Below are 26,767 nucleotides of genomic sequence, written 5' to 3' on the forward strand. Positions count from 1 at the left end.
AAATTGTTATTCCTAGCACACTCTTCACAAACCCACGCCCCGTGGCGTAAACTATGTACATGAACAAAACATTAGCAGTAAACTAAAATATTTAAAAAGAACATTTTTTAGTAAGTTAGATTAATCAGGATTATAAGAATCAGAAACTTAATTCCCAAAAGTCATGAATCATAATGTTAACAGACGGACTTAACTCAATTTGGAAACATTTTCTGGTGATGCTTTAACATAAATAAGAAACATTTTATATAATGGTAACAGAAGTGAGCAAATTCAATAGACTTCAATTCTGTTATTTCCAATTAATCTAGTTATATTAATCTACTTTTAATTAATACGTCTGTGCGTGCCCCTGTCACCCACAGTGTTTCTAGTTGAATTATAATGCGAATCCTTCCAATGTTAAAACATGCTTAACCATCTTCATTATAATTGTTTCTTGCAGGAGATTCAGAAAACGAACATAATAAAATGATGAACAAAAATTGGGTATCCTGTGAAAAAAGAAATAAGTTCAGGGAAAGGAAATAAACTATATCTGTGTACATGTACATAAAAATTTCTGCTTTAAGTGAGCTGAATTTGAAACTTTATTACAATTAACCTCGCATGTCTTAATCTATATTCGAGTTGCTGAAAATGACATACAACTATTAAACAGAAAGACAGAAATTTATTTGCTTTATTTCTTGTCAGTTTGAGCATGCGTAGTTGTGTTTTGTGGTTGTTGTTTTTTTTTTATTCAGAACGTGGTTGTTTGTTTGTCGTCAATCAGAAAGCTACAACATGAGCTTTCTGTTCTTTCCCCATTGCCGAAATCAAAACCTTATTTTTGACGGTATTAGCCCTCAAACGTGCCGCTAATCAACGGGAGGGTTCCAGAAAAGGAAACACAAAATCATGACACCATATACGATTTCGAAAGTAGAATTATAAATTAAATACAGTTAAAGGTTTATATTTATATTATCTTTGGTTTTCTCTTATTCCTGTGTTATTCCACAAATACATAATAACTATTTATATATAAATTGTAACTATAAGCATGATTCTAAAATGAGATGTTTTAAAAACATGTTTCTATTTTTGCAGTGCTATTGCTTACTTATATTTTAATTCAATAATGGTCGGTGCCATCATGTATGTAGATGTCATGAATTTCCTTCGTATGTTTTGTTCCTATAAATATACTGCATACATACATATATATATATATATACAGACATGCTTTTGAATTTCTTTAATGTCAAGTTTTATTGTAAATTTTTGATGCTTATTATATTTTAAATGTTAAAATAGACGTCAATGTTCCAGATTCTCTGTTCCCTTGACAACAAAATCAGTCTGTATTGTTGTAAATAGGGTCACTTTGCACAATGTTATAATAGCTTCACATAACAGTTTCTTTCAAAGAATTCATTCGTGATAATGAATAACAAGTTTTATAAAACCAGTGAAAATATATTTGAAAATCTCGTTTGATAACTTAACGTTCACAAGATCGCATAGAGACAACCTAATTAAATATCCTCCCATGTTTGGTTTCCTGTTAAAAGCATTTACCTACATGCAACTTATCGAATAATAGGCTTAGCATTAAAAAATAAAAGGTGGTACTTGCGTCCCGAAATAGTAGTTTTATAAAATAGTTCATACTTGAAGCTGCTTAACAAGTTGTACAAGTAAATGAAACTAAATAAATCTTTATTAACTTGCTTAACAGTTATGTTTATCTTAAATTTCTGCAACAAGAAGTCAATATGTCATTGTTCATATTTTGTTTTTTAGAACGTGACTGAACGAGAATAAGCAGTGCTACTGACATATTATTTCTTGGAATTTATTATAGTGTATACTGGTTAGCAATATTAAAACCTATCGCAACAGATTTTAATTTTAAGTTATATGTTTTATAACAAGGTATTAAAATAATTAAGTTACTATACGCCCGGAGGTTAAGGCACTCGACTCATAATTCGCGGGTTCGAATCCCCGTCACACCAAATATGTTCACCCTCTCAGCCGTGGGAGCGTTATAATTTTGCCATTTCAGTGTAATTTCCCTTTAAAACTGTACTATGATTTTTATTTAATCTAAATGTGGATACGTATTGTAACGTCTTGAGTATTTTTAAGATAATATTCGTATTTATATGTGTAACTTTATTAAAAAAAATCAATATTTACTGGTATGGGGGTCGTGCGTGGCTTAAACGAGTACGCACTTACTGGTAATTCGATGATTCGTGTTTTGCAGTCCGCTGAGTCAGAACACTTTCCACCCTTTGGGGCTATAACAGTGATGATCAAGTCACAATATTCGATGAAATAACGATAGTCCAATAGTTGTTGGTAAAGTTGGTTAAGTGCATTCTCTCCAGTATATAATTTTCTAACTATAAACAACTGTGTGCAGATAACACTTGTGTAGCTTTGTACCAAATTATGAAGCAAGCAAACAGAAATGGTTTGTTAATCAGAATAGAAATTAGAGTTGTCTTAAAAATACTTACGAGAATCCATCTGTGTAAGAACGGACTTGTTTTAAGTGACAAATTTGTTTATAAACTAGTTAACAGTTTTATCTTTATTAATAGCTCGTAAAACTTTTCCCCCGGTGATTTACGTCATTGCAGGCTGTATTTTTAGTTGTTCAAATGTAACACAAATTGTACTCATAAAGTGAAAAATATACAAATTAAAATATTTCAGTTAAGTTATCAAACAGTATTTCTGCGAATATCATGGTTATATTTGAACTACATAATTTATTATAATTTATTATGATTAGATATTTTGTACGCAATTAAAAATCAACAATGAATAACTTGGGTAATTACTACATTGAAGTAATACAGTTGTTAACGTAACAGATATATTTACTCTCTAGTTATTCACAAGAGGTTACTTCGTATATGCTTCTTGTATGATGTATAACATTGTAGTTACTTTACGAATTCCTATATCTGTAGTATTACTTTATTAACGACGTATTGAATTTATTGCAAGCTTTGTGTAAGCTAACAGAAATAGTAAAGTTACAAAAACAGACAACTTAGATATATTCGCCAACAAAATGGCTAAAAGTTACTTGCGTTTTCCATCATGTCTAACTAGATGTTCCAACTCCATCTGTACCTTAAGCTAATATTTTATTTTTATTGCACGACAAGCACGTGGGGGATTTGTTGTTGGGCTACTTACTACTACTTGAACCTGTAAAGGGGAGCAGGTGAGCATGGGGAAAGCGACAAGCACGAGCCACCCATATCATTTTAACTCCTGGCTGAGCGGCAGCCGGATGTGTGATCCAGTTGCTCCAGAAAGAGACTAGGTTTGTCTTAATTTTTTTGGAGTTTGAAAACAAAGTCTTACTTAAGTTAAAAGAATATCTTAACTGCGGTTTATTTGTGAAAGAACTTCAGACGTGAAGAGTGTAAACCAGCAACGACGACTTCCCGGAAGAGACTTCTTCGAGGAACGCATTTAGCGAGCATATTATGTGATGGCTGATTTGAGCTTTACGTTGTTTTTAATCTACACAGGTGAGTCTCTTATCTCTTGGTTGTTTTATACAAAAGACATTCACGAATAAATCAACCGTGTTAAGGAAAATGGTAATCGTTATGCTTATTTTACATAAACCTGTGTAAAACGTCAAAATGTGGACAGAAATAACATGTGATTAATATCTTGAGGTTCCACTTATGTCTTAAACACCGTAATTTCACTACAGTGTACCGTCTATTAAGTATAATGCATAATTCAGTCTGCAGAAGTGAATATAGCTTTAGATAGAATAGTATAACTCGTCAATAAACATATTTTTCAGTCTGAAAAACAGTTTAGCGTTTGTTTCAAAAGTATTTTCGTAATGTGAAAATTCACCCTGGCAATAATTATTTTTGAGACAAATTCTATAATTTAGGTAGATGTTCTCACGTTAAGTATTTTTTACACTTTATCAAGTACACACAACCTCAGTTCTTTAATAAGGTCAACCAGATACAAAGCTGGTTGTTGCAGTTCTGATTAATCACTTTTTTTTTTCCATTGTGATCGTAAAGGTGGAGCGATCATTGAATTCTGGGTTAAATCATGCTAGCGAGAGTACTAACAATTCCTACTGTAATTTCTAAACACTTACACGAAAGAAAAATATACAATCGAGGAACCATTTTAGGAAAAAGAGAAACATGAAAATCCTGTATCTACGATACACCACTAAGGCTACCTTAAACATAACACGAAAACATAGCTGGAGTTTGGACAAATTCATAAGTAATATTTTGTGAACTACTGATTGAACCCCCCAAAATATTAACAGACAAATATATGTACTTCTATTTGTTCTCTTCTGTCGAGATTCACGGCAAGTGTTAACTTTTACCTTTAGAAAATGTTTTCTAGAAGTATCCCTTCTTATGCCTCAAAGGTAACTAGTGACCACCTGTTCACTTAAAACAAATTATAAGAAAAGGATGTTTACGGCTTATAGTTTTAAGAATAGTTACACAAACCGCATGAACTAAATGTTTTTGTTGTTCTAACTGGAAAATTTCACTGTTTTATATTTTATTTGAAAGGATTTGTTTACAAATCCCCGTTAACTTTTTTTCCAGGTCAAACACGTAGGGTATGGCCTGTCTCAGCCGTGAGAGCTCACGTAGGTGAACAAGTTTAGAGATATTACGTACAAAACGTCCCTATATTTTCTTAATAGCTTTTCTATCTGGTCAGAATCAGCAAACCCTTTGAGTTTTACCTACTTAGAAAAGCCGTAAGTAAAATCACTGGTGAGGTAATAGGAATTATTTGAACTAATTCAAGAAATGCTTCGTCTCTAATGTTTTCGGAGCGGTACGTAAGGATATCACGAAGACAAATATTGTACTTTACAAAAGCAACTATATAAAACATTCTTATGCAGGTGGCGCTACACCCAGTGGCGTAGTTAGATCTTCCACTCCAGAGGTGATTTGTAGAGGGACCAATAAATTAATTAAGTAGCAATCTAAGTTTTAATAAAATGGTCGTTAAAACTAATCTAATAATTTTTATAGAAATTTTACTTTTTTATTAATGTATATAAAACGAGTTTATTATGTACAAAAGTTGAAAAACTATGTAATCAATATAACTATATTCTTCAGGGGGCCGGACCCCCTTGGCTACGTCTCTGGCTACACGGCTATTATAGTAAGGAAAAGGAATGCTAAGAAACAACTGTAACCACTACACCTCATTTTAAACCTCTCTAGCCATTACTTTAACGTTCAGAGGAAAAAAACAAAAACGTCCAATCTGATAGTGGTAGACGTCTCACGTTTCATGCATGCAATTTAGTAATAATGTTATTTTAGTCCTTTTGCTCGTGTGTTTTAGCAATCTATAAACCTCTTACGTTTTGACACGTGTGGTTTGCCCAAAATGGAAACTTTTTCCCGTTCACGCGCGTATTTCGCCAGATATGTAAACTTCTTTCTTTCACGCATGTATTTTGCGAAGTAGTTCGACATCGCCCTTTAACGCATGTATTTTAAAAAGTGTCTAAATTTCACCCTTTCACGCGTATATGTTTAACTAATATGTAAATTTTTCCTTTTCGCGTTTAAATCCTTTTCGTGCACACATGTTTTGGCAAATACATAACTAAATAAATAGATATCTTGTCCTGGTTCTACATATTGTTAATTGTTTTTGAATTTCGCACAAAGCTACTCGAGGGCTATCTGTGCTAGCCGTCCCTAATTTAGTAGTGTAAGACTAGAGAGAAGGCAACTAGTCATCACCACCCACCGCCAACATCTTGGGCTACTCTTTTACAAACGAATAGTGGGATTGACCGTCACATTATAACGTACTCACGGCTGAAAGGGCGAGCATGTTTGGTGCCACGGGGATGCGAACCCGCGACCCTCAGATTACGAGTTGCACGCCTTAACATGCTTGGCCATGCCGGGCCAGGTTCTATATATATATGTGTGTGCGGTTTTCTTATAGCAGAGTCATATAAGGCTATCTGCTGAGTCTACCGAGGGGAATTGAACCCCCTGATTTTAGCGTTGTAAATCCACAGACTTACCGCTGTGCCAGAGGGGGATGTTCTGGTTTTAACTGAATTGATTAGGGTTATTTTTGTAAATTATGGCATATCGTAACTAATATATTGTAATTTTAAGGCAAAGGCCTACAATACTTAGTAATGAAAATAATTAATTAAAGGATGCTCCCTTTATTGATGACTTTCCTCATGTATAGTCAAATCTGCATACATAAGTAGTCATAAGCACATAGAAACAACACATGAAACCTTTTATAGGAAAACTTTCTTGGTTTTAGCTTTGGGACGACCGTTTTCAAGGTACTCAATAAGTGTGTCAAGGGTAATACCCGATCCAAGGAGTTGTTTCTTGAAATAATATTAACATGTTGAAGAGACCGAGGACGAGTTGTTTTCTTGTGACTGTGTCAAGGTAACAGCAAGTTTATGTCTCTTGAACACAAGTATTTGTAGCTGTTTAGTGAGGATTGTCGAGCTATCAATACAAGTCTATATAAGTACCAGCTTTTAAGGCTTTTCCCCTTTTCTATATAATTATTTCTGGGTTAAAAGTCACGTGCTTCTGTAAGATATTTGGAATATATTCTGAACCTTCCATCACACACTACCTCTTGATACGTATCTGTTTTAATTAATGTATTTAAAAATATATGTGACATTAGATAAAACAATTTTGTGATTAATGACTTACAGCTGCTTATATTAACTTATTTTTAACATGTTAATAAGTGAAGTCGTTTTTAAGTTTGTATAAAGTAATTGCATTAGCCTGTTTTAATATTAATATCGTAAATCGTCTTTCTGTTTATAGAATGGTACATTAAACTATTGTAATATTAATAACGTGTATCGTCGTTTTGTTTATAGAGTGGTACATTAACCTATTGTTATATTAATAATGTAGATCGTCGTTGTGTTTATAGAGTGGTATATTAACTTATTGTAATATTAATACTGTAGATCGTACTTCTGTTTATAGAGTGGCACATTAATCTATTCTATACCAATAACAAAGATCATCTTTTTATTTGTAGAATGGTACATTAACCTATTCTAATACTAGTAAGATTGGCCATCATTATGTTTGTACAGGGGTACATTAACCTATTGTAATATTAATAATCTTGAAATTGTGTTTGTGTTCGTACACTGGTACATTAACCTACTGTAATACTAATAAAGCTGGTCGTGTTTGTGATTGTGCCCATCATTGGCGCAGCAGAACGTCAGCGGATTTACAACGCTGGAAATCAGGTTTCTATACCCGTGGTGAGCAGAGCACAAATAACCCATTGTATAGCTTTGTGCTTAATTTGAAACAAACTTTATGTTTGTACGGTGGTATATTAGCCTACTGTACTATTAATAATGCTCATTATTTTCATGTTTGTACAATGGTACATGACCATTCTATAGTACTAATAAATTTATATTGTTATTATAATTATAGGTGATACAATAACTTTCTGTAGCATTAATAAGATTAGTCGCTTTTGTATTTGTATTGTGGAATATTAAATTAGTATTAACATACTGATAATAGGTTCGTCTTCAAATATATATAGTGAAAAGTATAGGGTGTTCGGAAAGTCACTGTGCACTTATATATTTATTAACAGACAAAACTGCACAGTGACTTTCCGAACACCCTGTATAATCTATCGTTCACATTGTGTAAAATTATATCGTATTTAATCCTTCTAAGTGATACTCAAATGTATTTATAGTACATTATTCCTTACAGAATAACGCTTCAATATACTTATAGCATGTTATCCCTTACTCGGTAAATCTGTAATGTGTTCATGGAGCGATATCCTTCACTGAGTAATTACGTAATGTGCTTATAGAGACTTTTCCTTTACTGAATCGTATTTTAAAATACATACAGCGCTTTTTTTTAAGAAAAAACAATGCTACATATGTATAGTACATTATCTCTTACTGATTAATATCGTGATATATTTATAATATGTTATCCATTACTGATAAACATTCCAACATATTCTTATTATGTTACCCATTACTCATAATGTATTTGTAGTACGTTATTTCTTACCGAGTACATTCTAATATATCTACAGCACGTCAGCTCAAAACACTGAGTTGCCTTGTTCAAAATTGTTGAGATAGTTGATTTAAAATTACTTATGTATGTATGCATATGGAGAATAAAAACGAAACCGCTCGTTTATCTTTCCAGTATTACCACTGGATTTCAAAAAAAAAACAACCAAAAAACATTAGGCGTATACCGGAAATTAAAGTTCGCCTACTCGATAACCTATTAGTCTCAATGTCGAGAAGATCTAGCCATATCTTTGTGAGTAGAACACACAAAGAAACAGACACGATTGGCTACACATGATGAAATCGTAAAAACAACAACAATTGTTACAGAAATGTGATAAAAGGAAAATAAAGTTCAATACCTCAACTAAAATGTTTTCAAGTATATTTTGATAAGAAGTGTTCAATCTTTATTTTCGTATGATGATTCAATATTTCATAACTGAGGTCTTGGCGTGTTTTTAATTGAGCAAAGGAAAGTAAATGAAAAACGTTTCTCTTAAGAAATGAAATTATAGAAGACAGAATTTAACCTATAACAACGCTGGTGATGTTACATTTTTACATTGAAAATTCCACCTTTAGTTACCTCTGTGGTTGTTTGTAATTAAGCACAAAGCAACACAAGGGGCTAACTGTGCTCTGCTCATCACGGGTATCGAAACCAGATTTATAGCATTGGAAATCCGCAGACAAACCGCTGTTCCACTGGGGGGCTAGTTATCTATGACTGAAAGCTCTTTTGTTTTTTATCATTTTGCTTTAAAGCTAAGGCGTGTTATAACGAAACGCAAGACTTTCTAATATGTGAATGTAAGATAATGCGATGCACACAGTTATTAAGATTTAAGAACGTGTAATAATTTCTATTTAAACCATTCGAAGCTTTGTTCTGTCATTTTCGATTTGTGTTTTAGTGAACGTTTCTAAAGAAATTCTAAAGAGAAACGATGAGTGTCTAGTTAAATAAACAACTACATTTTGGTGTTATAAGATCATTTATTTCTAGTATTAATTAATATATCATCTATACACCAGTATACACTATAAAAATTAAATAATAAACATGTTGTTTCTTCATAGAATGTCTTGTGTAGCCTATAGGCAATGATGCTTTTTATCGAACGACCGCAGCACATCAATCTATTTTCAATTAGTTTTAAATTTTTAACATTTAACGTCTTCCTCTTTGGTAAGCTACTGTTATACACATTTGCTGTTAATATCTTTCTTGTTTGTGTGATGGCATTCATTTTAGGCCTATACCTTAAGTTGAAGCACTTCCAACATTTAGCTGTGATATGTCTGATGTACACGGCTATATAAAACTGTCCATTTTATTATGATCATTCCATACTTGTAAAACAATACATCTATTTTCGTGCGTAATATGAACTCGTCGAATGATGTATCATATGATTGTTTGGGCTCTAAAGATGTAGAGGTGAACGAACGTGTTTAATCTGAAAACCAAATCGGAGGTTAAAAGCATAGATATTCTGACATTCCTTGGAGTACGTAACATCAAGTGTCCTTTAGCAAAAGCGTAGTTAAAAACTGCTTCTTAAATTTGACAGACAGTCAAAACATATCTATCACGAGAGATTACCATAGGGACTGAGGAAAAAAAAAGAGAAATAAAAGATAGGCTCGTAGGTGAAACAAACTCGGATCGATTTCCTCCAGCAGTGGTCAGAATATGACTGTCTTTAATCATGTTACGCGAGAAAGATTTAAGAGAAAAAAGTATCATATGACAAAGATAAATATGCTGTAAAGCTCGTATCCATTTTCAATAAGAACAATCCGGTTTATTGGTGCTTGGATCGCAAACTCGGGTAAAGAATAGCTCTTAGGAACCTATGAGATGTATTTAACCTTTTCCTTTATTGAAAGTAAAAATATGGAACAAGCAGAGTGAAATATCTAAAACAAGCAGTGTAACAATATGAAACAAGCTAATTAAATAATGTAATAAACAGAGTAAACATATGGAACAAGCAGGCTAAATACGTGTAACGAGTCACAGAAAGAATTCGACTCTGGTTGTATTATTGAGATAGTGTAGTTGAACTTGATACGCTATTCGGCAGTGATAAAGCTTCCTGTTTTCATTATAAAGACAAATAGTGTACTTGGTCTTCTCACCCCCACCCTCCGCAATAAAAAGGGCTCTTTTATAACTTGTTCGAAGATCATGTGAGCTTGTTCAGTTATCTTTTTGAACAGTACAATGTTACAATCGGATCTTAATCCGATGACCATATTTGGGATGATGTTTGTTTGTTTGTTTCTTTAATTTCGCACAAAGCTATCTGTGCTAGCCGTCCCTAATTTAGCAGTGTAAGACTAGAGGGAAGGCAGCTAGACATCACCACCCACCGCCAACTCTTGGGCTACTCTTTTACCAACGAATAGTGGGATTGACCGTCACTTTATAACGCCCCACGGCTGAAAGGGCAAGCATGTTTGGTGCGACGGGGATGCGAACTCGCGACCCTTAGATTACGAGTCGCACGCCTTAACATGCTTGGCTATGCCGGGACTATTTGGGATGAGCTTGAATATCGCACTTACCATTGGAATCCTTTACTGAATAAGTAACAGTTACTCAAGACATATTTCGTCATTTTGTGAAATTTACAAGACGCTATTTCCAGACTATTATTACGGCGACGGGTTATTTAACCCAATATTTATTGGAAAATCTAAGAGCAAGCCAGCATACATGGTGTCGCATTTATGACAAAAAATCTGGGTTGGTAAAACCATATTTTTTTCGTATAATTAAGCATAATTGCAGTAGGTTCCCTAAATGAAATATTTTATATATCTATCACTTCAAAATCAGGGTTAGCTACCGCAGATAACCCTCGTGTAGGAGTTTCGAAATCCAATAGTAAACACATCTGATCAAGTAGAAATTTGCACAAAGCTATTCTAGGACTATTTGCGTTAGCCGACCCTAAGTTAGCAGTCACAGAATAGAAAAAAGTCAGATAGTGAATACCGCCTACCACCAACTATTTTACCATTAAATTGTGGGATTCACCGTTACTATATAATGCTCAGGAAACTGGATTGCGAGTTGAGTACACTGACCACCAGACCATATTGGGCCTCACTAGAAGTAAACAACTATTACAATCTTCAGTCTGAATTGCTTATGATTTTTGGATTTACTACTTCTTGGCGATGTAAAAGTATATTTCATAAGGTCACGTGACAGGTTGAATAAAAGCTTCTCACTCTTCTGCCGCTCATCAGTATATCTGTGGATTTATAACGCTAGAAATCGGGTTTTGATACCCTTGGAGATACCAGCAAAGATGGCCCTTCGCTTAGATTTATGCTTCGCTGTAAAAGAAAAAAAATATAAAGAAAATAAAATAAATCCAAAAGTTTAGTTACAAAACAAAATCAACGAATGTATTAATACGGAAAATTTCCATTTTTTTAAAATTAAACGACAAAAACAAAACAAAAACAGACGAATACACAGATGTATTCATGAATAAAATGTAAAGATAAAATAAGGAAAACTCACTGGGTAAAGTAGTTGTGTTGTTGTAAGACTATTTTAATAAAATATTATAGTTAATTGCATTAAAGTTTTTTACTGAATAACCTGTTTTCACACAGAACTTTTTAACGTTCCAAATTTCATTGTACACTTTAAAATTGAAGGTGAGCGGGTTACTTATAAGAGCAAACCAAGAGCTCGTGCAGATCCGGGAGAACCACTCGACCATTACATCAATTCTTAGTTTTAACCTGTTCCTTAGTTTAGTAGTTTATTTGAACGCAGCATGTAAATAGCATTTTACACTTGTCTGTGGTTCTTCAGTAATTTTATTAATGTTTTGCAGTTATGTTTCCTCCGTGATGGTTAGCAATAACATTTGATTGTTTGTTTTGTTTATTTGTTTTTGAATTTCGCGCAAAGCTACACGCGGGCTATCTGCGTTAGTCGTCCTTAATTTAGCAGTGTAAGACTAGAGGGAAGGCAGCTAGTCATTACCACTCACCGCCGCCTCTAGGGTTACTCTTTTACCAACGAATAGTGGGATTGACAGTCATATTATAACACCCCTACGGTTGAAATGGCAACATCTTTGGTGTGACAGGGATTTGAACCCGCAACCCTCAGATTAACCATATGGCCATGTCGGGTCAATAAAAATTTGAATAAGTTATAGTTTATGTTATGTTATTCTCTTGATTTTATGATTGTTATGTTGTACTGCTATAGCTTCTGAGATGATGAGAACATTGTATAGCATTATCTCCAAAGTACAAATATTACAAGGTAGTTTGGTTTTAGATTAGGGCTGTGAGTTATTTTTCATCCCCTAGTGGCACAATGGTATATATGAGGACTTATACCACTAGAAGCCGGGTTTCGATACTCGTGGTGGACATAATACAGATAAACATTTGCGTAGCTTTGAGCTTAGAAACAAAGAAAGAAAGAAGCTACGTATCACGTGACTAGATTTTAAAGCTATGTTAACGCTCACACCCAGAGTGTTTAAACACATAACATATCACGCCTGACATTATATCAAACATTTATCGTTTTTTTTAGAAAACTTAATTGTTGCAAGTCTGTGAATTTAGTTACCTTAGCTACTAGTTTTTGTATGTGGATGACGTGAAGAACGCTTAAAAGAATTTGAGCAAATGTTTAAACTACTAAACAGTTTATTAATTTAATCAACGTGTTTTTAATCCACAATTGTTTGTGTATTGCTGCTTTGAGTCATTGTTCATATCATACTTGAAGTTCCAGGTTGAAAGAAGTAATTTGGTTACTTTGAATGGTGCAAAGTTAAAAACCAAAGAGACAAGAATCTTAAAAATATAAAATACATTTGATTGGCCTTAGTGGCCTAAAGTTGCTTTTCTTAAATACAATGTTATTTTTTTTTACAATAATTCACATGTTCATAATATTCAAGTACAAGTTTAAATGTGAAATAATGTACGCTTTTCTTGAATTTTCATTGAAGTAGCACGTAAATTATAATGAGAAACAAAAATAACTTGCCATAGTTTCATTTCGCTTGTTGAATGCACTATACATATAAACTCTTCTGTTCGTTTTGCCAACCCATTTGGCTTTTTTGTAATAGGAATTTTTAATCATTGTGTTTTTTATTGGTACTTAATGTTATATTTGGATCATTAATCAGAATTGTCACAGTTTGATCGTTAATCAGGAAATGTGTTGCATTCTTGCATCCTTAAATAGACCAATCATAACTTTGTATTTATTCAAGAACAGGTATGGTTTATTTTGTAATAAAGGAAGTTTTATCTTAGGTTTTCAAAAAAACAAAACAAAAAAAACGTTTAAGACAATGTTTCATCAAAATAGTTTTAGTTCGATTCTTAACCAAGAAAGTTGTAACTTGATTTTTACCGTCTTAGATTAGTCCTTGGTCAGGACCATTTAACACGGATAGTTTATTTTCTGCCTAATTAAAGAATTTGCAATTCCATCTTTTAAGCTTGAATTTGCAATTTCAATTACCAGTGATAAGCCTAAACTGAAAGACCCTGAAACTTTTCAAGGAGAATTCTCATCTAGAAAATCCCATAAACCTTTCTTGGAGAATTTTTTACCATATTATGAAGAGTATTAATTTAAAAATACAGAGATTAAACCAAACTTAAAGAAAAAGGAATATAGTGGATTAATTAATCTAAAAATACAGCCTAACTTAATATAATCCGAGTAACTGACAAGGGGGATAAAACTATCACACTAAACAGACTCAATTTATCGCAAGAAAGTTCAAGTAACTTGAAAAATGTGTAATAGTACAAAAGAACTCAAACCTTACTTATGAGAAGTGGAATAGCATTGTTTAATAAAACCCTATGAAAATGACGCCATCAACTAAATGATAACCAATGTAGCAAAGACAGAAAGAAGTATACAATCACATGGTTTGCAATAGGTGCATGAAACATCAATTAGAATCAGTTTTATAATAACACTTATGTCGCTTTTAAATATAATACTGTTATCTTTATTGTTTGGAGCATTTCATCATAAAACATTTTTAAAAAGCAATTCAAACACATTCCACTTTCTAAGCCGTTTGAAGGAATCAAATAATAATAAATCCAAAACTATGAGCTTACATAAAGATATAGAAAATATATATATCCAAATAATCTGTTGAAACTTGATTAAGCCTAAACGAAGAATTACGATGGTATTTATCTTGCTCATTACCAATGTTTTCATAATTTAACAACAGAAAAAATTAATATAGCCACATATACTCCTGTACATTGGACGATGTATGTTCATGATCTTTTCTATGATTGCAACTTTGATTTCGAGAAATAATATATATTTTTTAAAACCAAATTAACAATATCCGCTTCAAAATCTACTTCACCATTGAATACAAACTTAATTTCCGGGTATGTTTAAATATTTACTTTATCAGAAAATCGGTTAGATTTGACACTTCTGTTTATAAGAAAGAAATGCACTTTGAATAACGTGTAGCGTATAAATTAGCATACCATCTACAAAAAGAACAGCAATATACCATCCCCAATAAGAAACAATATAATACCATTAACACTTGATGTGCCTGGCATGATCAGATGGTTGAGATACTCAACTCGTAATCTGAGGATTGCGGGATCGAAAATCCGTGACAACAAAAAATGCTTGCCCTTTAAACCATGAGGGCGTTATAATGTGATGGTCAATCCCACTATTTGTTGGTAAAAGAGTAATTCAAGAGTTGGTGGTGGGTGGTGATGACTAGCTGCCTTCCGTGTGGTCTTACACTGCTAAATTAGGGACGGCTATCGCAAATAGCCCTCGAGTAGCTTTGGCGAATTAAAAAACAAACAAACCATACACCTGATGTGAATTAATGGAAACAGTTTCCCCGAAAATACAGTCAAAACAAATCAAATGTCTAATACCAAAACAAAGAACTATGTGATATTTCACCCGAGAAGAAATCAACAAAAAAAAAAGAAACAAAATTTTATGACAGCCATTATTCCTTTTATTAAATATGTCAGCAGCTACATTGTGGGAAACGAGTTAATGTTACAAAAACACCTGAAATACAGTTTTGAAACATCATTAGAAGGAATTAACCCAAACAAACAGATATCAAAGAATTAACACATGAAATCCAGTGTGACGATACTTTTATCTAAGGCGAAATTGAAAGAAAAATAAACCCAATGATGAAAGAATAATTTATCGGACAATCCTATGTTTGAACAATTAGACGAAATGAAATGTTCTACACAGTGAAATAGATCTATATAACAAAAAGTTTACTGGAAACAACACAGTAATCACAGGAGCTCCACTCTAAACAATACAATAATTATAAAAGCTCTACTGTAAACATCACAATAATCACAGGAGCTCTACTGGTAAAAACATTTGAAACCTTCTTCAAAAATTATCTTAGAACTCGTCTCTATTTTGACTAATACAACATCACAGTTTTCATTTTGTGATTAAACCTAAAGAGAATGCGCTACCATCGGATGTAATGTCACAGTTTTAATTATTTAAATAATCGTTTTTTTTTAGACTTCTTTATGAGATTAAAATTCATAAAAATTTATAGTTTTAGTTTTATCTAACCAAAAATTATTATTTAATGTTTAACAGGGTGGTTTTAGTTTTTAACAGAACCGTCATCATTGGGTTTTAATCACGACATCTTTAAGTTGTTTCCAAACCAAAAATATTATAGTTTAGTTATGAAACAAAAGGGGTTTTATCTTTGTAATTATTCGGAACTCTATCGTTTATACTCAACCAGAAACAGCGAATCTCGGTTTCCATCCAGTTGCATTGCAGTTTGGTTCTAAGTTAGAAACGTTTTATCTTGTTCCTGTGATCTATGAGAAACACAATCTATCTTGATATAGACGCTATTGCACAGAGCTAATAATTACATTAGAAAGTCGTGAAACTAAAAAGCGAACTTCATCAATAAGAACTCACTGTTATGAGAACCAAAATGCGTTGTTGTTTGTTGTTAAAATCTAGAGTTAATTCTATATTTGCTTTTACTTCATACACCAAATTATTGCATTTTTAAAAAACTGAATTTCTTATATTTTTTATTTAAATGGCAGCAAATATCTTTATATCTATTTTGGCAGTTAACATCTCCTTAATGGCACAGTGGCATGTCTGTGGACATATATCGTTATAAAGTGGGTTTTGATATTCATAGAGAGCAGAGTACATAAAGTTCCTGGTGTAGTTTGTAATTAATTCCAAACTAACCAAATCAGTTAATTCTACACCGTTTAGATTTATAAAAGCTAATTAAAAATCCTGTAAAGGTTTGAAAAAACCGAAAACTTAGGCATAACAAGGTGGTTAATCTGAGGGTCTCGGGTTCGAATCCCCGTCACACCAAACTTGCTAGCCCTTTCAGCCATGGGGTCGTTATAATGTCATGGTCAATCCTACTCTTCGTTGATGAAAGAATAGCCTAAGAGTTGGAGGTGGGTGGTGATGACTAGTTATCTTCGCTCTAGTTTTACACTGCTAAATTAGGGACGGCTAGCATAGATAGCCTCTGTGTAGCTTTGCGCGAAATTTAAAACAAACAAACAAAATCGAATACTTGGAGGAAGAGGTATTTTTGCACCTGATCCTACTGGGTATATAATTATCAACATATCCTAATACCCATAAAGAAGAAGCGAACTTAATCCCTGTTTATTAGAATAACGTAAATAAAGTAATATTGCAATGTATTGGTTACAAATTACATTGCCGTGATTGAAGGCTTATCACATTATATTTCCCCAAGGAGTGATATAAAAAACAGATATTCACCTCTTAATTATGGTTGAAGTTCTCAGGGAATCACTTAGATAATAGCATCGATAAAAGTGGCGCTAGTAATAATGCAAAGCAGAAAACAATTTAACATTCTTAAAATGATACGAGTGGCATTTTCTGTAGGACTCCTTAGAGAATCCAAAGTACAAGTAAATGGTACCTCTAATCCCTCGGTTCAACCAGTAAAAGTACGAAATAAAAATTGGAAGCACTTAAAAAAATTACGGGAGTGGCCTAGTATTCGAGGGACGAGCTGCGAAATGAATATAGGAAGTTCGAGCCATCATACAGCAGAACACCTCTGCACTTTTAGTTATATAAAAACGACAATCAACCTCGTTATTTGATTAATGAAAACAAAATGAAACACTTGTGATAGTGAGTGCCTTCTTGAATAAAAGACACCCCAGTAGATTAACCTAGAAGAACTCTGTTTAAGTTTTGATTATTTATGTGTGCCAGCAATATCAGGCGTGGGACGCGTGTATATTCAGTTCGATTTTATTACTTGGCAGGACCACTACTAGTCTTTCCTCAAATTAAATATTTTGTTTTGTCAGGATTAGAATAAGTTAATGTATGAGACTTTGGGCGTGGTCAACTAAATCAATCAAAAGAGTTTTATCTCCCTAGTCTGAAACTGTAATTAGATCTCAAATCGACCAAACAAATGACGGAGCTATGAACTGAAAGTTTGTACGTGAAAAGTAAACACAAAAATATCAGAGCCATTCATTGAGCCGTTCTTTCCCAGCTAAAAATTTTGCAAGTTGAATCAAAATTGGACTTTATATCTATAAATACTGTCTGAAACACGAGTATATTGAACCGTGATATTTGAGCAAAGTCTGGTATGAGTTAAAATGATATCAACTTTTTATATAATTGTATGAACACTTACGTACTTGATTTATAAAGTTATGAACAGTATTTGATGTTTTATAAGCTGTATGCTGATTTTGAATTGTTTTTATTGCGTCTTTTGTCATTATTTTCTGATACTTTTCTCTTTGCTGCTAAACATGCTTCCCGAGGCTCGGCAGTAAAAGTCTGAGAGTTTACAACTCTAAATATACAGTTTGAATACCCGCGGTGTTACAGCACAGATAGCTCGTTGTGTAGCTTTGTGCCTAAAAACGAAAAAAAACAATGATGCATATTTGTATTATTGTTGAAACTAAGTTCTAACAAGTTCTAAGTTCTAGTTATGGTTAATGACACTTTCCATAAGTTTGTGAAACCCAGGGCAAGGTTTAAAAGTAGGTCGGTCAGATGACGCAGCTCACTTCGTTTCTAATGTAGAAAGGTCACTGAGAGATGTAAGCGCCCTCACTTGACATATAAGATATTCTTGAACGTAAAGTAATTTTCTTTCTCACGAAGAGGGCCCGGCATGGCCAAGCGCGCGACTCGTAATCCGAGGATCGCGGGTTCGCGCCCGCGTCGCGCTAAACATGCTCGCCCTCCCAGCCGTGGAGGCGTTATAATGTGACGGTCAATCCCACTATTCGTTGGTAAAAGCGTAGCCCAAGAGTTGGCGGTGGGTGGTGATGACTAGCTGCCTTCCCTCTAGTCTTAAACTGCTAAATTAGGGACGGCTAGCACAGATAGCTCTCGAGTAGCTTTGTGCGAAATTCCAAAACAAAAATTCTCACGAAGAGGGATTGACGACATAACTGAAAATAACGTATTAATTGATTATTACGAAATTTAAATATGATATCTACTTGGTTTCTCTTAACTTTGTTATGACTGTTAGGTTATTTTTTTACAAAAAAATATAGATGCCTAGTTACTGGCTTTTTTAATCTAAAAAATAAATTTTATCTGTTTTTTTTAAAACTTTACAAGCGTAAAACTGTTTCTTTCAAATTCAGTAGGGCGCATATATAAAGGCTTTGTTGTGGTTCAAGTACAAATGGTGTATAAAATTCTGTCACAAAGAAAAATATAAGTTAAATTTGCAGCGGTTTACTTTAACATTGAATGTAAACTATTACGATTTATGCGTTACATTTATATTTTTTTCAGAATGAAATCCTTCATATTAACGAAATATTAAAATAATTGGTGTTAAATAATTTTTAACATTTATTTTGACCAGAAAATACCTCAATATTACAACCCTTATATTAACTTACTATTTGCCGTTTGTTTTTATTCTATAACCGAAATAATTAATGCCTGGGTTTAGCATTAGAGTCATTTATTATTGAAAATTTTGAATAGATATCTAGATTAGTAGAAACTCAATTTAGCAGCTTCCTTCATTTCAAAAACGCTCTTTTGTTTTGTGTACTTCAAGTTTTCAAAAATAAAGTTAACGTTTGTAAGTCCAATCAAACTATTATTAGTTTTCAACAATGCACTTTTATTCAATATTTAAAGATGAAGGGTGAGGTAGTGTTTGTGATGTAAGAATGTTGTAATAAGTTGATTTTTTAAAGTTTTTTTACAAATATAAATTTAGAAGCATTGCTACTACAATGTAGGTTATTGACCCTTTTTGGCACAAGTAACATAAAAGGTCTCTAGACCCAAAGATGACACTATTCTGAGGAAAATTAGGTCATATGACAAAAAACTAAACCAAACAAGAAAGCCCTTAATTCAACTTATCATATATCCCTTTAATCTCTGGATCAACTGAGGGTTAAGCGTTTATTGCAACAATGTGATTCCACTTCTTTCATAAATGAGAATCCCTGTCGATGGGGTTCTTCCGTAATGAAAGTAGGACACGCATGCCCACCCGATTTCTTACGTGAAAGACAGCTTAATCAAGACTTCTGCTGTTCTATTGCATTCTATGTCCAAGAAAGGAAACAGCGCAGTTCATTTGTGACCTAATTTCAGCAAAATAAACCTGACTTCAGCAAGCAATTTATCGACACTTACCCAAAATAACTGTATGTTTGTTTGTTTTTGAATTTCGCGCAAAGCTACTCGAGGGCTATTTGCCTAATTTAGGAGTGTAAGACTAGAGGGAAGGCAGCTAGTCATCACCACCCACCACCAACTCTGGGGCTACTCTTTCACCAACGAATAGTTGGATTGACCGTCACTTATAATGCCTACACAGCTGAAAGAACAAACATGTTTGGCGCGACAGGGATGCAACCCCGCGACCCTCATATTATGAGTCGCACGCCTTAACCCACCTGGCCATGCCGGGCCAAAACTATATGTGTAGTATTACTATGTAGTTTTTTACAAAGTTATCATGGTTCCTTGTTAAGAAAAATAAACTATATTAAATTCAAATTCGGCCTGGCATGGCCAAGCGCGTAAGGCGTTTGACTCGTAAACCGACGGTCGCGGGTTCGCGCCAAACATGCTCGCTCTCTCAGCCGTGGGGGCGTTATAATGTGCGGTCAATCCCACTATTCGTTGGTAAAAGAGTAGTTCAAAAGTTGGCGGTGGGTGGTGATGACTAGTTGCCTTCCCTCTAGTCTTACCCTACTAAATTAGGGACGGCTCGGTGCAGTGGGCTAACAACCTACTCACTTAAATACCTGTTGAAGAATCCGCAAGCGATTGCGGCCCTATGTTCCTTGATGGAATCTAATGGTGATAACTAACTAACTAACTAAATTCAAATTCAGACTGTTGGTTCTTAATTAGTAGAAATTATGTCATTATCTATTGTAATTATTATTTTGTTTTTGGTCTTATTACGCTTTAAATGGCGTTCGGCAAATCATTCTGTTTAAAATTTCTCATTGAACTTTGTAAACGTCTGCACTCAACAAAAGTATTAAAATAAAATATTTCAATGTTAGATAATTACATTTGAATATTCTTTTACTGATTTGTTAACCCATTTTCCATTTTCTATTAGTGGACATGAAAATCACGAACAAGGTATACATTAATGTGAAAAATCTGATAATGATAGTATAAGTATTTTAAAATATTCATTTATAAATAGTTAGTTTTCACACGGACTAAAACGAATCAGAGTATATAAGATTAAGAGGGGAGGCTGGACCGTTGTCTGATGATCACGGTTTATAATGGTTAAATATCAATAACATTCTTAACTGACGTGACTGTTCACATGACCGCAATATGTAACAATTTCATCAAAGATGACTCTTGAAGAAATTCACCATTTGTGAATTTTTAATACATGTAAATGTGAAAAATCTGCTGAAAAGTATGACTGTTGACATGACTCACCACACATAACAAATGTTTGTTGACATGTTACCATCTATATTGTTTCTTAAGAAATATGATTGTTAAAGCGACCTGTCAGGTGTACATTTTTTAGGAAGTGACTGCTGAGCAAAAGTATTTTGAAAATGTGACAGCTAATATGGTCCACCATGAATAACAGTTCTCAACATATATTTCTGAAGACAAAGTTGCACATCAGTAGCAATTCTTAGAAACAACAAAAAACAAAACATGTCTGTTGTATTAGTTCATACGTGGAAAAACTCTTAACGGTTTCAGTATAAAACTTGCTTGTCTTCATCTTGTCTTATTAATAATAAAGACTTTAACTGTTTTCACCACCTGCTATTTTCATATCGGAAGTGTTATCCAGATGTCAGTTTAGTCAAGAATCTATTTTAAATACTACCTATGAAAGTCACTTCGTCTAAAAATCACGTGACGATGGGACATCATGGAATTATACCGGTAGGACAACGTATGAGACTTATTTCCGATGCTCTATGTACTTGGGTTTTTTTTTTATGCAAGAAAAATAAAAATAAAACGAGGAATACAATTTTTTATTTACATATTTATTTATGTGTAACGATCTTCACTATTTAAACAAATTATCACTATAGGTTTTCAATACAATATAAAGTTGCTGTTGTTCCTTTTTTAAACCATAGAGGAACGTTGAGTGTAGAAAATCAGACTGGAAAATATAAGTCTGGTGGTGTTACTTCTTCATATGTTTTTGTTTGTTTTGAATTTTGTGCAAAGCTAGACGAGGGCTATCTATGGTAGCAATCCTTAATTTGGCAGCGTAAGAGTAGAGGGAAGGCAGCTAGTCATCACCACCCACCGCCAACTTTTGGACTACTCTTACCATTGAATAATGGGTTTGACCGTCAACTTATAACGCCCCCACGGCTGAAAGGGCGAGCACGTTTGGTGCGACGGGGATTTAAACTCGCCACCCTCAGATTACGAGTCGAACGCCTTAACCCATCAGGCCATGCCAGGCCTTCTTCTGCCTATGCTCTAAGATTTTATGACATTCAAGCCACGCTGTATGAAAAATAAATAATAAATGTAAACGTTAGTATTAAATACTGTAATAAAAAAAACAACAATCATACTCGTTTTTCTATAATCATCAACAAGGAAATTGTTCTTAAATTAAGCTAAATAATATGTTCATTTCAGAGCATAAATTTTTACTTTGTGGGAGGTTGTGTTAAACCAGCGTTCGTACTTTTGATGGCATAAACTAGAATTCAAAATTGTTTACTTTATGTTGCTCTAAACTTCAGATCTTAACTTACAATATACTAAATTATGTCCTGTTACAATTCATTCTGTTTATTTCAAATTTTGTGAATGAAAAAGATATTATCCTTACAATAGCTAGAATCTATAGTGCTGAGGTGGTCAAGAACTCTTTTGTTTTTAATCATAGAACAATTACTATGTTCCGCAAAGTACAGAACCTTCGTATCTTGTCGTCACACAGTAAAGCGCTCAAACGATAGAACCATTCACCAAAAGTAAACACTTTAAAACACAATTTTGTACTTATTTATATTATTAATACATAAGTGCAAGTAATTTATTTTTGTTTAAATGTTAATAAATTATCATGAATTTTTATGCTGAAACTATAAAGTATTTAGAACTAGAAAAATGAAACAAAAGTGCTTTACTACAATCGCCTGATTAGCAGTTGCAGAATTAAATCAAAGTGGAAAATGATGATAGAATATTAACTTCAAAAAAAAAGATGAAACTCCTTTCTTGCCAAAGCTGGAGTTTTGGGCTAATTTTCGTATTTCTATTGATTGAATAATGTGATGAAATTCCGTAGCTCAAAAAATACAATTGTTGCAGATATACCCGTAAAGTGGACTACAGACTCATGTGAATAATTCTCTTTAGATTTTGTTTTATTTTATATTCTTGGCCATGGAACGAGCAAATATTCTTTTTAAAGTCAAAAATAAGAAAGGTTGTCATTAACTGACAGGCTTGTAAAAGAACGTTTACTCTAAACGTTGCAAGAAGATTGAAATGAAAGTACAAATATTAAAGTGAATTATCTACAAAAGTCTAAGTGTTTACGATTAAAAAGTAAAATTTATGGCAGGAATGTAGGTTTAAAACATTTTAGATCTCAAATAAAACTTTTGAGCCTGGGTGGTCAGAAACGTTTGTTTCTCTTCTCCTCGCTCTATCTAAAAAGTTGAAGCCAAATGCAGTTTGATTGAGCAGTTAGGCTTAATATTATTAAAATGAAAAGGTTTGGTTTTTGGAATTTCGCACAAAGCTACTCGAGAGCTATCTGTGCTAGCCGTCCCTAATTTAGCAGTGTAAGACTAGAGGGAAAGCAGCTAGTCATCACCACCCACCGCCAACTCTTGGGCTACTCTTTTACCAACGAATAGTGGGATTGACCGTAACATTATAACGCCCCCACGGCTGGGAGGGCGAGCATGTTTGGCGCAACTCGGGCGCGAACCCGCGACCCTCAGATTACGAAGCGCACGCCTTAACGCGCAAAATGTAAAGGAAAGAGACGTTGTTAAACGAGAGTGGGATGGGAGATAACAATCAAAGTACTTTACGTTGGAAAGACAATATCACATTCGTCCATTTGGTATGAAGTACTGATTAGTATGATGTCATTACGAGATCAGTGAATATACATGTTTAATTCACAACGAAACTACGAATTCTGTTATTATATTTTTCTTACTCAACACGTGCTTTTACCTGTTTTTCATCTTGCGTTATTCCTTCATGAATGCTTACAACAAGCTGTATGTTGTTGTCAGGAGTGTCTTTAGCAGCTTTTGTTCCTGTTGATATATCTACCAGGAAATATCTTACACATTTATTTATTTTCATTTTTTACTTCACTCTTTTCTATTAGAGATTCACGTGTCTCTATGGTGATATATTTAGGTGTTACTAAATAGTGTAAAGGTCTCATGAAAGATCTAAACGGGCAAGGAGCAGTTTCTAAATACGGAGTTCAAGCTACATAGCGGTGGAAGTGTGGAGTACTACTAATAGTCAATGTGAGACTAGGTCATGATTAGAAGGGTAGTTGACTCGGTCTTCTTTATTTGAGTTGTGTTTTTTACACATAAACTTGTTCAGCCGGTTACCCCAGGTTTCCTAATACGTATATATATAGCTTATGCTATTCAAGTGACCAATTATACGAACTTTTCTGAGGTCCTTTATTCTGTTTAGTGTTACTTTTATTTTACCCGAACAATGAACTGAGAACATAAATAACAGACGAAAAAAAAATATGATTTGAACTAATATTGTTGCACAAGACAACAATCGTTTTCGAGTCGTAAAAATTTCGTCTGACGTTTATTCTTGTAATTATTACACAATTATTATTAAGAAAACTTCTTACTGTACACAATTAGGAAGAAAGATTTTCTAGCATCAAATAAATATCACGTTGTTACGTATTGTAATTTATTTCGGACAAATATCTAATTTATTATGTTACGTACTACTATTTTAAATAACTGGAAATTTTTTATTTTAATTCAGAAGTTAATTAGACGATAATATTTATTAAATTTATGATAAGATTGATAAACACAACTTTCCTTCTTAACACAAACATATTTTAATATACAAATAAACAAAAACAATACAATTTATAATAGTTATTATATACGGCACATGCACCAAACTGAAACAAACGTAGATATTAAAACAAACATTCACCAGTAAATCTGTTACAGTTCATTGAAGTTAAGCAGTTTATAATGTTCGTAATCTACAAAAGTTCCTGTATAGTTTTTCCAATTAATAGGCGTTAATCACAATCTTAGTTTCCGAGGCCCACGACACGCTGACTGTAGATGATTCATAAGAATCTTATTGTCTCTTGGCGAGTTGTTTTATATGGTTTAAGGGGAATTTCTGGAACGTTCAACAATGTTTAAACACACTGGCGTTTACGTGAAACAAATATTCTTGATTATTACTCTCTACAATCATCTACAAATTTAGAGAACAAACGGTACTTGCTCAATACGCAACCAACAATGTATGTCACATGTATAAAAATATACTGAAACAAACATAGGCACTAAAATAAATGTACAACAGTAAATCTGCTACACCTCCCTCCTTAGGTAATTAAAAAATTAGCGTTAGATAATTTATAACTAAGATGTTATGCATACATTGCAAACAGTACATTGTCAAAGAATGATACAATTTCAATTATAAATACAATTTATAATAACGGTTATTACCAATAGTTGTTACAAATGATGGTTTATACGCAATAGCTTTACAAACTTACAAACAATACTTAGTTTTATACCTGGTGTGGCACTGAATATTTCATTGATGATACAGGTCCATAATAAGTGCCTCGGCATGGCCAAGCGTATTAAGGCGTTCGACTCGTAATCTGCGGGTTGCGTGTTCGAAGCCCGGTCGCACCAAACATGCTCCCCCTTTCAGCCGTGGGGGCGTTATAATGTGACGGTCAATCCCACTATTCATTAGTAAAATAGTAGTCCAAGAGTTGGCGGTTGGTGGTGATGACTAGCTGCCTTCCCTTTTGTATTACACTGTTACAGTCATGTGAAAAAGTGAGGACACCCTATTAAAGCCTGTGTATTTTTGTAACATTTTTGGATATATAGATATTTAATCTCAATCTTAACAATACTTAGAGATTATAGGAATATAACTAAACAATTGAAACTGAAGAAAAGACTTTTCAAGATCTTCTGTAAATATAATTCTACAAAAATGCATATTCTAACTGAGGAAAAAGTTAGGACACTCCCACATTTATCCCCACTTAAAATGGCTCAACTCACACACAGGTGTATCACACCAGGTGCACATGATAAGAAGATTGTTACTCAGCATTTTGAATGAGGCTTGCCCTATTTAAATCTCAGACATTTAGTTTGGTGTGCTCCTGACTGTTGAAGTGAGAGTGAGCACCATGGTGAGAGCAAAAGAACTGTATGAGGCCTTCAGAAAGAAAATTGTAGCAGCTTATGAGTCTGGTAAGGGATTTAGAAAGATCCCAAAAGCTTTTGAAATCAGTCATTCCACTGTCCGGAAAATGGTCAACAAGTGGAGGGCTTTCAAAACAACTGCCAATATGCCCAAGTCTGGTCGTCCAAGCAAGTTCACCCTGAGAGCAGACCGTAAGATGCTAAAAGAGGTCTCCAAACACCCTAACATGTCATCACAGGACCTACAGCAGGCTCTGGCAATTGTTGATGTGAAAGTGCATGCCTTTACAATCAGAAAGAGACTGCACAAGTTTAACTTGCATGGGAGGTGTGCAAGGAGGAAACCTTTGATCTCTAAGAGAAACATCAAGGACAGACTGAAGTTTGCCAGAGAGAATGTAGACAAAGACCAGGACTTCTGGAATAATGTTCTTTGGACAGATGAGTCCAAAATTGAATTATTTGGACACCAGAACAGAGGACATGTTTGGCGTAAACCAAATACAGCATTCCAGGAAAAGAACCTCATACCAACTATGAAGCATGGAGGTGGAAGTGTCATGGTGTGGGGCTGCTTTGCTGCCG

The 26,767-nt window shown here is 33.8% G+C and overlaps 1 protein-coding gene across 1 annotated transcript in view; it reads left to right on the plus strand.

Moving 5' to 3' along the window:
- The first annotated feature begins 3,258 nt into the window (after window positions 1–3,258).
- Window positions 3,259–26,767, plus strand: part of LOC143245576 (uncharacterized) — a 41,200-nt gene continuing 17,691 nt past the window's right edge. The window contains exon 1 of the mRNA XM_076491938.1: window positions 3,259–3,545. Coding sequence (XP_076348053.1) covers window positions 3,506–3,545 — 40 coding nt within the window. The 5' untranslated portion in view covers window positions 3,259–3,505. The remainder of the gene's footprint in view (window positions 3,546–26,767) is intronic.

Source organism: Tachypleus tridentatus, chromosome 1, assembly GCF_004210375.1.
Source record: "Tachypleus tridentatus isolate NWPU-2018 chromosome 1, ASM421037v1, whole genome shotgun sequence".
In the NCBI taxonomy this organism is placed as follows: Eukaryota; Metazoa; Arthropoda; class Merostomata; order Xiphosura; family Limulidae; genus Tachypleus; species Tachypleus tridentatus.